General features: G+C 33.4%; 1 protein-coding gene across 3 annotated transcripts in view; it reads left to right on the top strand.

The window, feature by feature from the left end:
• Positions 1-17,718, top strand: part of CSMD3 (CUB and Sushi multiple domains 3) — a 1,143,082-nt gene that overhangs the window by 978,144 nt on the left and 147,220 nt on the right. For 2 of the 3 annotated variants that reach the window (XM_026495546.4, XM_026495545.4), the window contains 4 exons: positions 311-424; positions 920-1,015; positions 2,599-2,802; positions 15,077-15,201. In XM_026495546.4, coding sequence (XP_026351331.2) covers positions 311-424; positions 920-1,015; positions 2,599-2,802; positions 15,077-15,201 — 539 coding nt within the window. The remainder of the gene's footprint in view (positions 1-310; positions 425-919; positions 1,016-2,598; positions 2,803-15,076; positions 15,202-17,718) is intronic. The other variant, XM_026495547.4, reaches the window with a different exon arrangement.

The raw sequence follows: 17,718 nt of genomic DNA, 5'->3' as shown, positions 1-17,718 counted from the left end.
TCACCAACCTTATGATTTCTGATCTAAAAATAAATGTTATACCTGTTTAATTTATTTTTTTTAAATAGTATTTAAAAATTTTTATTGCTTTTAGGCTGTGGTCATTTCCTTTATGACCTGAAATACATGTGTTAGGCATATCAACCAATTGGCACCTACCCTCTTTTAAAGGTAGAAAAAAGATGAGTATTATATTGTAATACTTTGTTCTCTCTCTCCTCCTCTTTCTATTTTTTGTTTTGTTTTGTTTTTTGTTTTTGTTTTTGGATGGTTGGTGATTTGTTTGCTTCTCCTGGTTCCTGTTGATCAGTGGTGTTTGGCCAGTTTGTATTTTTCCAGACATCACTCCACGATGTTGTTGAGGTGTATGATGGGCCAACTCAGCAATCTTCTCTGTTATCTTCCCTCTCAGGATCCCATTCAGGTATCCTTTAATAGAACTGCCATGCATCAGTTATTGATTAAAGACTGACTTTGATTGGTATTAGAGTGAAAGTTGAGATTTATGTCTTCCATATGAGAAATAAACTGAAAATACAGTCACTCTTTATTGAAAACAAAAATAGAAACACAATAGTAACTCAAACACTTGAGAAAAATATAACCAACTATTTTGGGGGATTGTAAACAAGTAAATATAATATTTAGTCACTTAGTCTGTGGTATTTAATGTAATATAAAATATTTAAGGATTATTTTTAAAATGAGACAATATGTATCAAATGTAATGAAAGCCTTCTGGTAAAAACGTTGAGATTGAAGCTGAACCCAAAGAAAATATATTATCAAAGGTAGGGCATATTAAAGTAATTTGATAAAACATAGATTGGCATTTTCAAATAACTGTAAATTAATATAATTTGTTAGGTTTACTGAATGAAATTATTTATGATATCTTAGTGTTTGTTTTGTTGAGTAGGAGAATCACTTCCACTGAGTTCAGGTAATCAGATCACAATTCGATTTACTTCAGTTGGACCAATAACAGCTAAGGGATTTCACTTTGTTTATCAAGGTAAGTGACCCTGTAGCCTAGAAACACACTAAGGAATGATATCAGTTTCCTCATGCTATGTTCAGAGTTATTAATGATGAGATCCTCATAACCATATAGGAGAGATCAAAGTTGTTTTTAGTTTAGTTTTTTTTTTAAGTTTTGCCCTGTTCCCTCCCCCATCACTAGAGCACTGTTACTTTGACCAAAGTCAAAAGTGACCAGTGCTTCCATCATCATTCTCAAGTATGATTTTCCTTACTTCCAACATTTGTTTTAAAACATTTATTTTTTTTTCTGACAACTCTTCACGCTCTACATATTCTGTTTTCCCCATAGCCTAACATTCTAAATTAAAAATGTGCAAAATTTTGTGCTGATGTACTTAGACATTCAGGAAAATCATTATTCCATTCTAAAATTTTAGTTTCTCATTCTCTCAGGAGATTTCAAACTTTCTTCGTGGCTATTAAATATTTTTGTGCAATTGAAAGCTTGTTTCTCGAGAAGAAACACACAGTTTCTTCTCGCCTTTTATAGACAAGCTTCCACATTATCATTAAAATATTAAGGGCTATAATTTGAAACATTTTGTTTTAATTGTATATGATCATGTAGTAGTTATTCTCAAATGTATATTGAACTTTATTCTTAAAACATTTATAAACATATTTGATACTTTTATTAACTTCCTTTATCCCATTTGTAATGTTGGCTGTAATATTTTACTGTTTCATTTTTAATAATATTCCTTCATTAAACAGTATGTGATATTATGAATTTAAAAAGGCACTATTACAAGTCATATAAGAGGAATCAGTCTATTTGGAATTCATCATATCATTTTTTGGGCTGTTGTCAAACCCTTTAATCCCATCTGTATGTGTTTTAAAAAGAAAAAACATCCTGTTATCATTCTATTTTACTAAACCAAAAAAAAAAAAAAGTCACAATCAAAGGACATACGTATAAAGTCTAAAAGCAATTTCAAATTTGATATCATATGATTATGAAAATAAAAACTTTTATTGTTGTTAATCTGTCTGACCTCTATTTTACTTAGCCTTGAACATAATTGTCTTCATCAATAACAAACATATTTTGAACAACTAAGTTTGTGAACATACTGTGAAATTAGTAAAATGTTGTGTTTTCTTTTTTAAATCTATGAAACTACTGAAAAATAAAAAGTGACATTACCTTATGTAACCTGACACATGTTTGAACTTGGTATCCCAGTTTAAAAAGAAAAAAATACGTTTTTCAGTTATCATCCCATAAACTGAAATACCTAATTCAAACTATTTTGTTATATTAATAAGAATTTAGTAAAACAAAAAAATAAGAAAAAAAACTTACTTGATGTTGCTTAAAGGCTCAAAAGTAAAATGTTTTCTAAATAAAAAAATCTTGATGACAATAGCAGTAATCATTTTAAATTATATTTTATTCTGTATGAATATTAAAACTTTTAGAAATGTATTTAAGTTGTTGAGTACTGATAAAGAGTGAAGATTTCTTGAAATTTGTTTTAATAGTTACATTTTGAAATCTGTATTTGTCTACCAAATATAAAATTAAAATCAGCAATTATTTGTACACAGCTGTTCCTAGAACAAGTTCCACACAATGCAGTTCTGTGCCTGAACCAAGATTTGGAAGAAGGATTGGCAATGAATTTGCGGTTGGTTCATTGGTTCTTTTTGAATGTAATCCAGGATATATCCTCCATGGATCCATTGCAATTAGGTGTGATACAGTGCCCAATTCTTTGGCCCAATGGAATGATTCCTTACCTACCTGTATTGGTGAGTATGTAAATTTGAATGCTCTGTGATTGTATATATATTATATCAAAATTACTTAATTGCATCTATCAATAATTCTATATCTAACAGTTATGAATTAATTTTTAAATACTTCATTAGTTATGGTGTACCTAAATACGCAAGCAAATGTGGATATTTGATGCAGTTCAGATGTACTGTGATCAATGGAAAACATTTTGTGTTGAATTAGCTGGATAATTTCCTCATTTATTGATTTAGATGTGTGAAGATATATGTACATATTGAATTTGAATGCTACTAATATGGGATTGTTAAAAATAAGTGTCTCTAAAATTTTATGCAGAGATTCCAATGCCAAGATTCCAATATGTAAAGAATTTATATCTCTTTTAAAGACCTCAGAAGCTGATTTTTTTTAACATATTATACTTTGGCATCAAAAGAATTACAAAATATGCATTAGAAAATAAATCTTTTTTTCATCTATTAGTTATAGATATGTGTAAATAATACAAAATAAGAGATTTTTTCAGTCTCTCACAAGTCTAAGTGGTAACATTTTGAATGAGTGGAACATATAGGGTTAGTCAGAAATCAAATTGTTTAAAACTTCATTTTTGCAAGACTATATCTAATTTAAATTGGTAAATAGAATATACACTTTCTAAAGTTATCGGCTCTTAACCCTGTTAAATTACATGAAACAGATTAAAATATTTACTAAGCCACAAAAAACTTAGAATTTTATATTATTTCAGGATCATTACAATGATTTTTGGCTCTTGCACATTTCTATAGATGTGGAAAAGGTATGTTAGGAAGTTTATTTCTTCTTTGTCCCAAGAGCATATCTGGAAATTATTTTCTTTGATTACAAGGTATTATATATTTTTTTTAAGATTTATTTATTTATTTGAGAGAGAGAGCATGTATGTGGGAAGTGGGGGGCAGAAGGAGAGGGAGGGAATCTCAAGCAGACTCCCCACTGAGCACAGAGCCCTAGGTAGAGCTCCATCTCAGGACACCGAGAACATGACCAAGCTGAAATTAAGAGTCTGATGCTTAGCTAACTGAGCCACTCAGGCACCCCTGATTATATAGTATTATATTAAAAGAAGAATGGTAAAATTTAATCTCAGGTTAAGAAATAGTTCTTGTGTGGGACACCTGGGTGGCTCAGTCAGTTAAGCATCTGCCTTCGGCTCAGGGCATGATCCCAGGATTCTGGGATTGAGTCCCGTATCAGGCTCCCTGCTCAGCAGGAAGTCTGCTTTTCCCACTGCCTTCCACTCCCCCTGCTTGTGTTCCCTTACCCTCTCTCTCTCTCTGACAAATAAATAAAATCTTTAAAAAAAAAAAAAAAAGAAAGAATTAGTTCTTGTGAATTGAACTTTTTTATTAAAGTTATATTGGTATATGATTTAGAAAATAAGAGGAAGAAATTTTAAATAAAAGATAAGCAAAATTTTGTTTTTATTTTAATGATCTCAAATCCAATTTTTCATAGAGGGTGACATTATATGCACACATATAACATATACACTTATAAATATATAAAATGTATTTTTAATAACATCTTGCCATACTTGAAAAGAAACTATATATATATCAATACGTTTAATTTTTAACTTTTAAAAACATATTTTACCATATTTCAACACAGATTTAACATAATATTGACTCATAGTTCATTAAAATAAAGTGTATTTTAAAATTGTGAATTGATATACTAATTTCTACTGAAGAAGGAGTAAAGATAAAGTCTGTTGATACCATTTATAGAACATGTTATTTGTATAGGATATATCTGCTCTAAGTATCATATATTTTCCATTCACATCAGAACATTATTAGTGATTGTACTGGGAAGATGGCATAAACCAGTGCTTTTATGAATATAAAGAAAGGATGGATGGTCACTTGGTCTTTCTAGGAACTTGATATCACCAACCCCAAAACATATAACTAGCGTATCTCACAGGGTATTTTTCTTAAAACAAAAATTTTAGTTCTGCCCGTTATAATAAATGGAATGAGAACTATTATTTTATTATTCTTTTCTTTGTTGAAAACTACCAAAAAAAATAATTTAAAACACAAGGAGACTATAAATAATTCTTCAACTTTTTCATCTTTCAGCTAAATAGCCACAATTTCTGATATGATTACCAATTACTTAATCCTTTCTATTTGCCAGGTTTCACGCTGAGCCATTTAGATACATATTTAATTTAATCCTTAGAGCAAACCAATTGGAAAAGTTACTTTCAGAATTTACAATTGAATAAACTGAGTTTTAGAGAGGTAAAATAGTTATTTTTTTAAACTGACAGGAGACAGTAGGTGCTGGAGTAGGGGCAGTAAAAATTTTTGATTCCAAACCTCAGCCTGAATGATAAAGGACTGCTTCTCTTCAGGTTTTGATTTATAAGCTAATTCTTTCTTAATTCGATATCTACATTTTATTTATAATGTGAGATTACTTACCCTATTGAAATACATTTTTGACAGTCAATAAGTACAGGAGAACAAATCATCTAAAGTTAATGTTCCTCCTATTTTTTACCTGGCATGGAGCTAGGGTTAATGAAACCAACAGACCTTCCCCTTTCTGTACTTTTATACCCTCTTAAGGACAAAACAGACGTTTCTCCTTTTGAGCCACAATATATGTTGCCTTCCTTATAAAATAGTAATAAATAAATTATCCTAAACTAAAGGGCCATGAGCTGAGAGAAATGTTCCTATATGTCTATGCCAAAATTAGTCATGCAATATGCATAAATCGGAAATTACATTACTTTAAATCAGTTTAATAATTGAAGAGAGACACATGATAATAATAAATCTCTAAAGCCTCACAATGGATTTTTTAATATTTCTCTATAAATATCAGGAATCAGTCATTATTTCTGTCTCACTTTTCTCAGTAATTATTTACATAATTTGTGTCACTTTTAGTTTATTTATGTAGGTATTGATAGAAAATATCAATACCATATAATAGAAGGTAACTAGGTAAGTAGCTGTCTTGATTTAGTTTCGTATACATGATGAAAATTCCTTGAAGATAATCATTTATTATAAAAATAGAATGATATAATGACATCTGGAAACTCATAAACTAGCTCATTAATATTTAAATATCTTTGAAAAAAATCCATTTATTACTGACTGATCCCAGAACCTATATATGCAAAGTACTGAAGTGGAAATCTATAAATTATCCCTTAAAGGTTCTATTTGTGTATTTATCATGTTAAGGGGAAAACTTGTAAAGAATCATGTAAAACTGAGTAAAATCCCCACAGCTGAGAATTGTAAGTTCTCAGCATAAGGGTTAATTAAGTCTTGGGCAATAGTCTTGTGCTCTAACCTCAACACTGAGATGTGGTGAGTTACTACATGATCCTAGAAAATTTACACAATTTCTGATTCTCAATTGCCATATCAATAAATCAGGAAAATAAAAGAATTTCCTTGTAGGTTTATTGTGACTATTAAATGATTTGGCATAGTTCTTGGAACCCTGTAAGTACTCAATAATTAAGTTGTTTTTGTTGTTGCCAAATCTTCCCTTGCAGAATCAGAAGAGAAAACTTTAATTCTAAAGGTATTGGATCTAGAATATAGAATTTACATGCAGTGCTGACAAAAGTCTTGATATTATTTATTCTCATTGTTGATATGTTGTTTTAATAACATTTTAAAGTTAATAAATGTAAAAATTATCTTCCACAGAAGATTTTTGCATCTTAAAAAGCCTAAAAACCTGGACTCCTATCATCCTTTCCAGTTCTAATAATGTACCGTCCCTTGAATGCAGTATTTTTTTTTTTGCACTTAAACCTTTTAAGAAAGACATTGGAAGAAATATAATATTAATTTTCTTGAGAATAATAGTAGTTATTTGTTAAAATATGCTATTTTGGGAGACTGAAATTTCTATCAATTGACACATTTAAGGACAAATGGTTTAAAAGGAACGGACTTAAAACAGTAGGTGTATGTTCATGATTTGGTTTGTTCTCATTGTTTGCAAGAGTAAAAAATTAAAATAAAGTTAAAATTTAAACAGTGATGAGGTACCTGGGTAGTTCAGTTGGGTTTAGCGTCCTACTTTTAATTTTGGCTCAGGTTATGATCTCACAGTCATGAGATCCAGCCCTGCATTGGGTTCTGTGCTGGACGTGGAGCCTGCTTAAGATTTTTTTTCTTTCCTTCTGCTGCATACTCATTCTCTCAAAACAAAAACAAAGGGTGGGGGATTAGGATAGTCTGGTGATGGGTAGTAAGGAGGGCACATATTGCATGGTGCACTGGGTGTTATACGAAACTAATGAATCATCGAACTTTACATCAAAAACCAGAGATGTACTGTATGGTGACTAACATAATATAATAAAAAAATATTATTATAGGGGCGCCTGGGTGGCACAGTGGTTAAGCATCTGCCTTCGGCTCAGGACGTGATCCCAGCGATCTGGGATCGAGCCCCACATCAGGCTCTTCTGCTATGAGCCTGCTTCTTCCTCTCCCACTCCCCCTGCTTGTGTTCCCTCTCTCGCTGGCTGTCTCTATCTCTATCGAATAAATAAATAAAATCTTTAAAAAAATATTATTATAACAAAACAAAAACAAAACAGTGATTAATACAATTGTAATTGGCTTTGAGTATATATATATTTAACAAAGATGTGCATTCATTCAGTCTTTTCCTCTGTTCTTAAAAAGTTAAAAAAACTGCATTATCCAAAAAAATTTCTTTTGTCCATGAAAATATGAAAATGAGATAGGGTTAAAAGAAGAAAGAGTTAAAAGAACATTAAAAAAGGAGTAAAGCAAGAAAAATGAAAGAACATTTTAGGAATAAGAAAGGGAAATGAGAGGGGCGCCTGGGTGGCACAGTGGTTGAGCGTCTGCCTTCGGCTCAGGGCGTGATCCTGGCGTTATGGGATCGAGCCCCGCATCAGGCTCCTCTGCTATGAGCCTGCTTCTTCCTCTCCCACTCCCCCTGCTTGTGTTCCCTCTCTCGCTGGCTGTCTCTATCTCTGTCGAATAAATAAGTAAAATCTTTAAAAAAAAAGAAAAGAAGAAAAGAAAGGGAAATGAGAAAAAAAGAATATATTGTGGGATAAGGAGAATTCTAAACCCTAAACATAAATGGATTTTAGTTTAAAGCAGAGGAAAACCCCTACTCTATATTATTACAAAGCTTTTTGTTTGTATCTTAATGAAAGAAGATGTTAGTTTATTTTTGTTTGTTTGTTTTAAGTTTTTATTTAAATTCCAGTTATTTTAACATAGGTATAATATTAGTTTCAGGAGTATTACAAAACTTTTTCATATATGTCACATCTATCAATCAGTTGTTTAATCCCAGTGTTTTTGCCATCAGAAATAAAAATCCATGTAAATAGAAGGAAGCTGATGCTTTTCAACTATGGTCATTCAGCAAGGACAAAAGCTCCTAGCAGGCACTAAAGCCTATCAGACTTCCAGACTGGACCCTAGTTCATGGCTGACATTCAACTTCCTGAGTAAATGTTAGTGTACTTTTCCCAACCTGACTAGATTCAGCCTCACTTTCTACTTTAAGGGCAAAAGATGAACTACATGGGAGCCATTGCAGTCTGTCTGTCAGAAGTCCGTCTATTTGTAGGTAGGTCCCTGGCCTTTTTGAGAAACCTGTCGCTGTGTCTATGGAGAGTCTGAACATAGAACAGACTATCTTTTATTTTGCATTTGTTTGAAAGTGCATACCTAGAGATAGAAATTTGAACAGGACACTTGTTTTCTGCCTAGTCCGCATGAAAAGGATTACTTTATACCATTTGAGAAATAATGTACACCCTGTAGAATAGGTGTAAATCCAGAAAATTTAATATATAAGAGAAGAACCTGTGGTATCAGTGTGAGACCAAAAATAGAAAGGTGATGATTCTAAATGACACTCAGATGATAACTCAGTTTAGGTTCTGCCATTTGGTCCAACTGCTAATCTCTACATAAATGAAAATATACCTGTATTTCTATTTTTAATTGTAAATATTTCTGGCTTCAAAATGTTCTGAATAAAAATAATTGTGTCTGAAAATATTCAAAAAAGGAAAAGGTTTGATGTTTTAAAGATTCAAATATGAGAGTCAAGTACACGGTCATCTTTAGGTTAGTATCAAAACGTTATCTTTAATTTTATTATTTTATTTTTTTAAGATTTTATTTATTTATTTATTTGAGGGGGTGAGGGGAAGGAGCAGAGGGAGAGGGACAAGCATTCTCTGGCTGAGTGCGGAGCCCAACCCAGGGCTCGATCTCATGACCCTGAGATCATGACCTGAACCAAAATTGAGAGTTGGATGCTTAACCTACTGAGCCACCCAGGTGTCCCAAAGCATTATCTTTAATTTTAGTTCATTTTCAACATTTGTTCATGAATAAAGTATTAATTACATCAAGATCTTTGAACTTTCTATTTTTTCTGCTTGGAACATGCATTCCCAAAGGTATCTTTTAGGCTTACTACATCACTTCATTGAACCTAATAATCTTCCTTGAACATCCTATCCAAAATAATTTTCTGCTACCTTCCCTCCATTTGTTCTATACCTTTAGCCTGCTTTTCTTTAATGACAAGCATCTACCATATTATATGTAGTTTGGGTTTTTTTGTTTGTTTTTGTTTTTTGTTTTATTTTGTTTTGTTTTTAGTTTCTTAATCTTTCTTGTCCTCCTCTGCCCTGACACTGTATTGTTTTCATGTTCCTTCAAGAGAGGGCCTGGGATCTAATGGGTGTTTAATAAACATTTGCTCAGGGAATGGATTTTAACAATTAACTGTGATCATTTCCTGAATTCTTGTAGAGGTCAAACAACTGGACAATTCCTCAAGTCCAGGGCCCATGTATTTTCAATTTCAAGCTTTTTATTTTTTTATTTTTTGTATTTGTTTCAGGGGTGCAGGTCTGTGATTCATCAGTCTTATATAATACCCAGTGCTCATTACAACACATATCCTCCCCACCAGGTGGTGATGCTCTTGCTCACTTTGCTTGCTTACACCTTTACGAGCCATTGGAAGTTTGGAACTCTTCTGACAATATTTCTGTAGGAAAGAGACATAGGTAAAACATAAACAATAGATTTACATATTATATGGGTAGTTTTATTCTGAGAGAGAACAAATTCTCTATTCTTTACAGTTTAGATATAACCTTTGACAATCTATTTACCAGATTTTATCATTGTATTTTCTCTACCTTTACTGTTAAGTGAATGCTCAGCTAACAACTTAAGCCAAGTGAGTATCCGTTTGAAACCAAAGAAGGCAGCTTTCCACATTCCTAATGATTTCCATCTCCACTATATTAATTTAGTTTCACGGTTCTTAATGCTGTTACCAACACTTTCCTTTTTTGTTGTTGTTAGAGTAAAACACAATAAAATGTTCCATAATTTTGCAAAAACAGACTGAAATTAAACTCTATTAGTCATGGTATGTGAGTGGTGCTTATAGTTAAAATGGTCAAATATTAAGGTAGGGGATCCACAGGTTTAAATGACCAGTATGTAAATGATATTTAGTAATCTTGCACAAATCTATCATATCCAGCCATCCTTAGGCAAATTATAATAAAGTACAATGATATTTTGATAAGAACATTGGACTTGGAAAAAAATATAAAACTGAAAAATATGCCAAGACTGAGTTTTTATCTTCCAAATTTGACATTCTTACACTTCAGATTTCTTAAAATTTTCAGTCTCATAAAACTCCAAGCTCTCCTCCCTCTGAGACTCTGTGATTCAAATAACCCCCTGCAGCCACTAATAGCTCTGACAATATATGGCCTTAGGCATAAGTACTTTTGTTAGTGGGAGGTATCTTTTGAAAAGCCCTGAACCTGCCATTTATTGCCTTTGGGCGAAATGTCTTTAATTAGCTGCTTATCCCATCACCTTTATCTCGTTGCCCCCCCTTCCACCCAACATGCAGAACCTTTAGAATTCCAGAAAGAAGTTTTTTTACTTGTATTAGATCCATGGCAACACCTGTTTATATCATCTTTTCTTAGAGCAGGAGAGAAATTGATGAGGAAATCAATCAATACAGGAGCTGAACCCTCATTCACTGATTCATTTATTCATCCATCCATTCATCCATGAAGAGGTTACTCAAAATAGTAATAAATAGCAATTAGTATTTGTAAGAAGCACTATTAAGCATTTTCTTTTTTAATGTTGATACCAACACCAGGAGGTAGATAAGATTAGTATTTCTCTTAAGATAGTAAAACCTCTGTGGTTTAGAGATAAAAGCAGAATTAGGATTTGAACCCAGGATGCTTGTCTAAAGCCTGTTCTCTTAATAATCAGTAGGGAAATATAGATCTTTTAAAATAGGAAAAAAATATTTGGGAAAGTAACATACATGGGAATTGAAACTTTATAAAGTATCATGTGTATAGTAATGCTTATCTGGGGATACTTTTATAGTATATTTATATATTGTAATATGAAAATTTATATTGTTATATATGGCTTGTTTAGGAAAATACTGGGAGAAAGGAATAATGCAGGAACGATGAAGAGGGACCTGTAACCACGATATTTACACAGATATACAACCAGTCTGTTCAACAAGTATTTAGTGAGTGCTTACCAAGTGTCACTTTCTATTCTCGCTCTGAATAAGAAGATAAGATTCCTGCCCTTTCGGAGTTTACATTTTAGTAGAGGGAAATTGAGCAACACATCAGTAATGTGTTCTCTTTTTTCAGATAGTGGTATGTACTATGGGGAAAAGTAAAGAAAGGGCTAGAGGTCAGACGAATACATCCAGGGCTGTTTTATATCCAAATGAAATGAACAGAGAGGGTTGTAATAGTCTTGGAGGTAAACATACATATAGACTGTGAGGCAGACACAGATCTTGACATGTTTAAGCCATAGCAAGAATCCCAGGTGTCTGGAACGGAATGAATGATGGCAAGCATGATAGAAGAGTTTGGGGGGCAGAGCAGAGGCCAAGTCATGTGGACCCTCAGAGGCCATGGGAAGTTTGACTTTTCTCTAAGCAGTGAGGGAATTCATTGAGCTAGGGAATGATGTGGTCTTAGTTTCTAAAAAATCACTGTGGCCAGTGTAAAGAGGGGTGGAGTAAAGCAAGAAGACAGAATGGAAGGCAATTGCAATAGTGGAGAGGAAAGGTAATGGTAATTTTGATAGGAAAGTCATGATCAGGGGTGAGAATTATAAGCTTTGCAATTTATTTTTTTTAGTGGAGATAAGGAAGTTTACTGATAGGTTGAACATAGATATAAATGTGAATTTGAATATAAGGAAGAGAAATTAAGATAAATGAGTCCTAGATTTCTGGCCTAGAGCTAGGTGAATGTTAGTCACATTTACTGAGATGGAGAATGGTAGAGGTAGAGGACAATTTCAGAAGTATTGTTTTAGACATATTAGTTTTCAGATACTTATTAGGCATATTATTGCAGGATTCTGAGCAAAAGTCAAAATTTGAGATAAACATTTAGTAGTCATACTATATTGATGACATGGAAATAGATACCATTTTTGAGGTGTGATGGTTAGAAAGAAAAGAGAAGATGGCCTAGGTCAAAGAGTGCTACAACATTTAAAGGATCAGGGGAGGAGGATGAGGCAGAAAGAAGGAAAGAGAGAGAGAAGGAAGGGAAGGGAAGGTAGGGGAGGGGAGGGGAGGAACAAGGGAGAGGAAGGGGGGAGGGGAAGGGAAGGCGGGGAGAAAGGAAGGGAGAAAGAAAGAAAGGGAGAAAGAAAGAAAGAAAGAAAGAAAGAAAGAAAGAAAGAAAGAAAGAAAGAAAGAAAGAGAGAAAGAAAGAGGAGAGGGAGAAAGACTGTGAGTATAGCCAGTGGTATAGAAAAAAGTAGAATAATGTGGTGTCTCCATGGCCAAGCAAAGAAAGGCTCAAGGTAGTTGAAGTGATCAACAGGAAGAGATAATTACTCATAGATTGAGTAAATTGAAAATTAAGAATTGCATATCACATTGTAACAAGAATATTCTGGTGACTTTGGCATAGTCATTTCAATGGAGTGAAGACAAAGGCCTGATGAAATGGATGGAGGACAGTCGGGAAAGTGAGGAAGAGGGGATTTGTCACTGTGGTATCAGGGAACGAAGGGTAGATGAGTTAGAAACTTGGCACCACAGTGAGCCGAGTTCCAGACAAAAGTTGATTGCTTCATCTTCTCAGACTTCAGTCTATTGGAAGAGACTAACATATAAAAAGAATACGAAAACATAATATGAGCTATACTGTGATAGAGTTGTATAAGAAAAAACTTGGTGCTATGGAAAACTATGGGACACTTAACAGATAAGGGAGTCAGCAAAGAGGTAGAGAGGTAAAGTCAACATCGAGTGACGGTGGATGGTAGTGCTGGCTATGTGGGAGAAGACATACCAAATCACAGCCTTAAGAGAGTATATTAGTTCAGTAGGCTGAACTGGGATGGGGGATTGGGATGATGACATATTAGGAAATCATGGGTGCATATAAACCTGGAGATGTATTTAGAGACTGATAAAGTTAACTGTGTTTATCTGTGGAATTGAAGCCACAGGGAGATTTTTGAAGGATTTTCAGTAGTGAAATAACATGATCAAATTTTAATTTTAAAAAGGTCATTTTAGTAATAATGAGACATATTACATGGATAATATACCCACCATAACGAGGTCCATTGATATGATTAATGTAGTAACCTAGAAATAAAATGAGAGTGAGGTAGGATAGTGCCAATGGAGAGGAAGAGTTATCTGTATTTTCTTTCAACTCAGAATCAGCACTTCGTCAATCATTTATTTTTAATCTGTTTTGGGGGTGAATCTCTATTATAGAATTCTTCTTCCACTCCTGACATGTTAATTCTCAAGTCATCCAAAACTGTTGGTTTTGTTTTTAAAGGAGCTAATTTTTTTCTGACCAATTTAACCTGAATTAATATATAACATAAATTTATAGGAAATTACAACAAAATGGTTTTCTTTAAAGATACATTTTTACACTGTTAAAAACGTTTGTAGCACTCTTTTGAGCAATTGCCCTAGGTTTTTCATTAGGCTTTGAAAGTAGCAGAAATTATTATTAACTTTTTAAAAATTATTATAAAAGGTATATCCTGATATCTCACTCTTATAACCAGACTACAACAAATGCCCAAGGATCAGAGTACCAGTGGTATCTAAAATAATAATAGTTGTGAAAGGAAATAGTAAAATGAAGTACAATTTATTGACCTCTCATTGTGTTCCAAACAATGTGCTAGCTTCTTTATGTATGTTATCCTATCTATATATTTTTCACAAAAGCCCTTTTTAAACAACCACATTATCATTTCACATACAAAGTATCTGAGTTTCAGAGAATTTAAGGAGCGTATCTAACATCACACAGCATTTAACATTGTAAGTTAGGTCATGCCCAGAGCCAAGCTGATAGTATCAGTGGTATGAGAATTTTAAGATTAGTACTTTTAAAAAGTGATAGAGGCCTTTATTGACTTCAGAGCAGGTCTACACACTTACTTTTTCTTGTCATATTGTACTGGAAATAACAAGACTGGCCCCATATCAAGTCTCTTTCTTCCACTGAAGGACATGGAGTCTGGAGCCAAACTATCAGTATTCAAATTTCGTCTTCATCTCTTACTAGCTCTGTGATCTCGGGCAAGTTATTTAATCGCTTAGTGACTCTATTTCCTGTAAAATGAGGAGAATATTTATTTATATCTCATTGGATTGTTGGGAGGCTTTAATGAGTTAAAAATCTGTAAATTGCTTAGAAGAGTTCCAGGCGAACAGTAGGCTCTGTATAAATGTTATTAGCATCTTGATTACTCCTGAAAAGATGCTATTACTCTTTAAAGGATGCATAAAGAATAAAGTGACAAATATAAGATAATTCTTCAAAAAATTCTATTTCTAGATATGAGCAATTTTAATGCAAATGTGCCAATGCATTTTTTAGTAATATACTGGAGATAGGCTGTCATTGAGTTAATTGTAGTATGATTTTAGATATGCCATTGTAAGGTTATCCATTCATGTTATCTAATTATTTTTAAAAGTTTTTAGGAAGGAAGATTTAATTTTCATTTTTCTTATGAGTTTTAAAAAATAGTAAGATTTGGCTGTGTTTGCAATTCTAGTATCTGTCTAAGATGTTATCTCTGACCTTTTCTCTTATTTTAATCCTTTGCATTAGAATTAACTCCCTCTCTTGAATTGTTTTACTTTTAGTGCCCTGTGGTGGAATTTTAACTAAGCGCAAAGGGACTATTTTGTCTCCTGGATACCCTGAGCCTTATGACAACAATCTGAATTGTGTATGGAAGATCACAGTGCCAGAGGGAGCTGGCATTCAAGTAAGAAAATTTAAATTTTTCTCCTTTTCATTGTATGTTTGAAGTTAATCCTTTCAGAGATGACAGGTTGCAGGTTACTTCTAAAGGTTTAGCCAATGCTTTTCACTGGCACGGTTGAATGTAAATAGAAAGATACTTATTAATTTTTCCACCGGCAGAAAACAGAAAACCAATTCAAGAAGGCATAAACAATAAGAAAAAATATGTTGCTCTACATGACATGGAATCATGGGGTAAAGGTTGTTTATTTCAGAGGTTTAGTTGTGTCCTTCTCGATCCCAGGTTTTTCTCTCTCTCTCTTCTCTGAGATAGCTTGTTGGCTTAGTTCTTAAGCTTCTTTTCTCATGATCTCGAGATGGCTACAAAAACTCTAGCCACAATAGCTTTATGCAGCAATGGCCAGTAGCCAAAATGGAATGTTTCTATCTTACGTAGCTTTACAGTGGTTAAAAAAACTTTTTAGAAATCCTTCCAGTAGACTTTCCCTCCTGTCCTATTGATCAAAATTAGAAGAATATCCATTCCTAAGCCGTATACTGGCCAGTAGCAAAAGATCTATTATGATTTGGCTCAAACAAATCAGTATTAAGTACCTAGATTAAGCAAGGGGCTCAGCTTCCTCTGATGTATACTGTCCTCATTTACTTAAACAAAATCAGTTCTCTGTTAGCAAGGAACTGGGATGGTAGTCTATTGACAATCAATGTGATATAATATTAGTACAACTGAGGAGGAGAAATTTGACCAGTTACTCTGTTTTACAAGGAGATTGTTTCTGGGTAAATTGATGGCATTTTACTCCTGATTCAGTATATATTCCATGGAAAGTAATTATTCTTCACAAAATATTACATAATCTATATTTCATAAAACTAACTTGATTACTTCTCCAGTTGAGTCATAAGATTTTCCTTTGGAAACTTGAGATATCTATCAGCTATGGAAAAAGTAGTCAAGAAATCATTCATTAAAACTGAAATTAGAGAGTAGTATAATTTTCAGTTAAAAAAAAATCACCTGTTTGAATTTATCTTTGTAATTTTTCAGAAAATTAAAAAAAATCACTTGACGGGTATTAGGAGTAAAATAAGTCAGTAAACCAATGAGAAAATATGAAATGTATGTTTACAGTGTTTTAAGGCTATTAAAAATGAAAAGACTATAGATCTATGCTTATATTCTTACTAGCTGTACTGTCCTTTTATGGCCAACTTGTATGTAAAATTCAGGGAAAACCAATCAATCCTGTCTCATCACTGGTAGAATGAACAAGGATTTTTATTTGAGACAGAGAGAGAGCATGCATGTGGGGAGTGGGGAGCTGAAGGAGAGGGAGGGAATCTCAAGCAGACTCCCCACCGAGCACAGAGCCCAAGGCAGAGCTCCATCTCAGGACACTGAGAACATGACCAGGCTGAAATTAAGAGTCTGATGCTTAGCTAACTGAGCCACCGAGGCACCCCTGATTATATAGTATTATATTAAAAGAAGAACGGTAAAATTTAATCTCTTGGTTAGATATCTAACTGCCCACTGGGTACTTTCAGCTAAACTTCTTGCTGGAATTTCAAATTCAGTCTGTTCAAAATTGACTTCATGATTTTTTCTCATTATTATGGAACTTCTCCAGTGTTCTCTGTCTCAGAATGAACCTCTCATCCATTCAGTTGCACAAGCCAGAAATCTTGATGATTTTTTTTTTCCTTCTTCTGCTCTATACAATGAAATATGTCAGTGTCAGGTCTGTCTTTCACAAATCAAATAAGTCTATTTCTCTACATCCAGATTTTAATCACTTTAGATTGGGTGGTCATCATCCCTCTCCCAGGTTCTTTTTCTCCTCCAATCTATTCCTCGGAGGGCAAAGAGAGTAACCTAAAATTAAAAACCTAATAATATCACTTTCCTGCTTACAATACTTCAACTGTCCCCTATATCCTTAATTCCTTGACAAGTTGATTATGCCTTTGTGCTTTGTCCTCATTTCTTACCTCTTCTGTTTACCCTATTTTAGTTCTTTATAAAAGCTCTCTTTTGCCTTTGGGCCTTTGTGCATGTTGTTCCCTTTCCAGACAACACTCTCCTTGATCTCCCTTTATTTGGCTTATTCTTAGTCATCATTTCTGTCTCAACTTAAAACAGTTCCTGTGAAAGACTTTCCGTGAACTTGAGAAAAGGTTAAGTCCCATGCTGTATGTTCTCATAGGTCCCTGCGATTTCCCTATTACAACACCCATCACATTTTACTGTTACTACTTACTTACTTATCCATAAGCTCATGAGGGTACTCAGTCTGCTCTGGCAGCTAGCACACTCAGTAAATATTTTTAGAATGAACCAATGAATACCTCCCCAAGCAGTGGAATTTTAGACTATTTTAAGGAGTTAAGACAGCATGATGAACTAAGAAGACATCTGCAGACAAAGTACATTGTATGTCACTTGTCCTAGCCAAACACTGTTCAGAACTGGACACTTAATATAAATGACACTATAAAATATAAAATCTTTCACTGA

This window comes from Ursus arctos, unplaced genomic scaffold, assembly GCF_023065955.2.
Source record: "Ursus arctos isolate Adak ecotype North America unplaced genomic scaffold, UrsArc2.0 scaffold_6, whole genome shotgun sequence".
Taxonomy (NCBI): domain Eukaryota; kingdom Metazoa; phylum Chordata; class Mammalia; order Carnivora; family Ursidae; genus Ursus; species Ursus arctos.
Note: the sequence above shows the minus strand (reverse complement) of the source record. Positions and strands in the feature narration are given on the sequence as shown.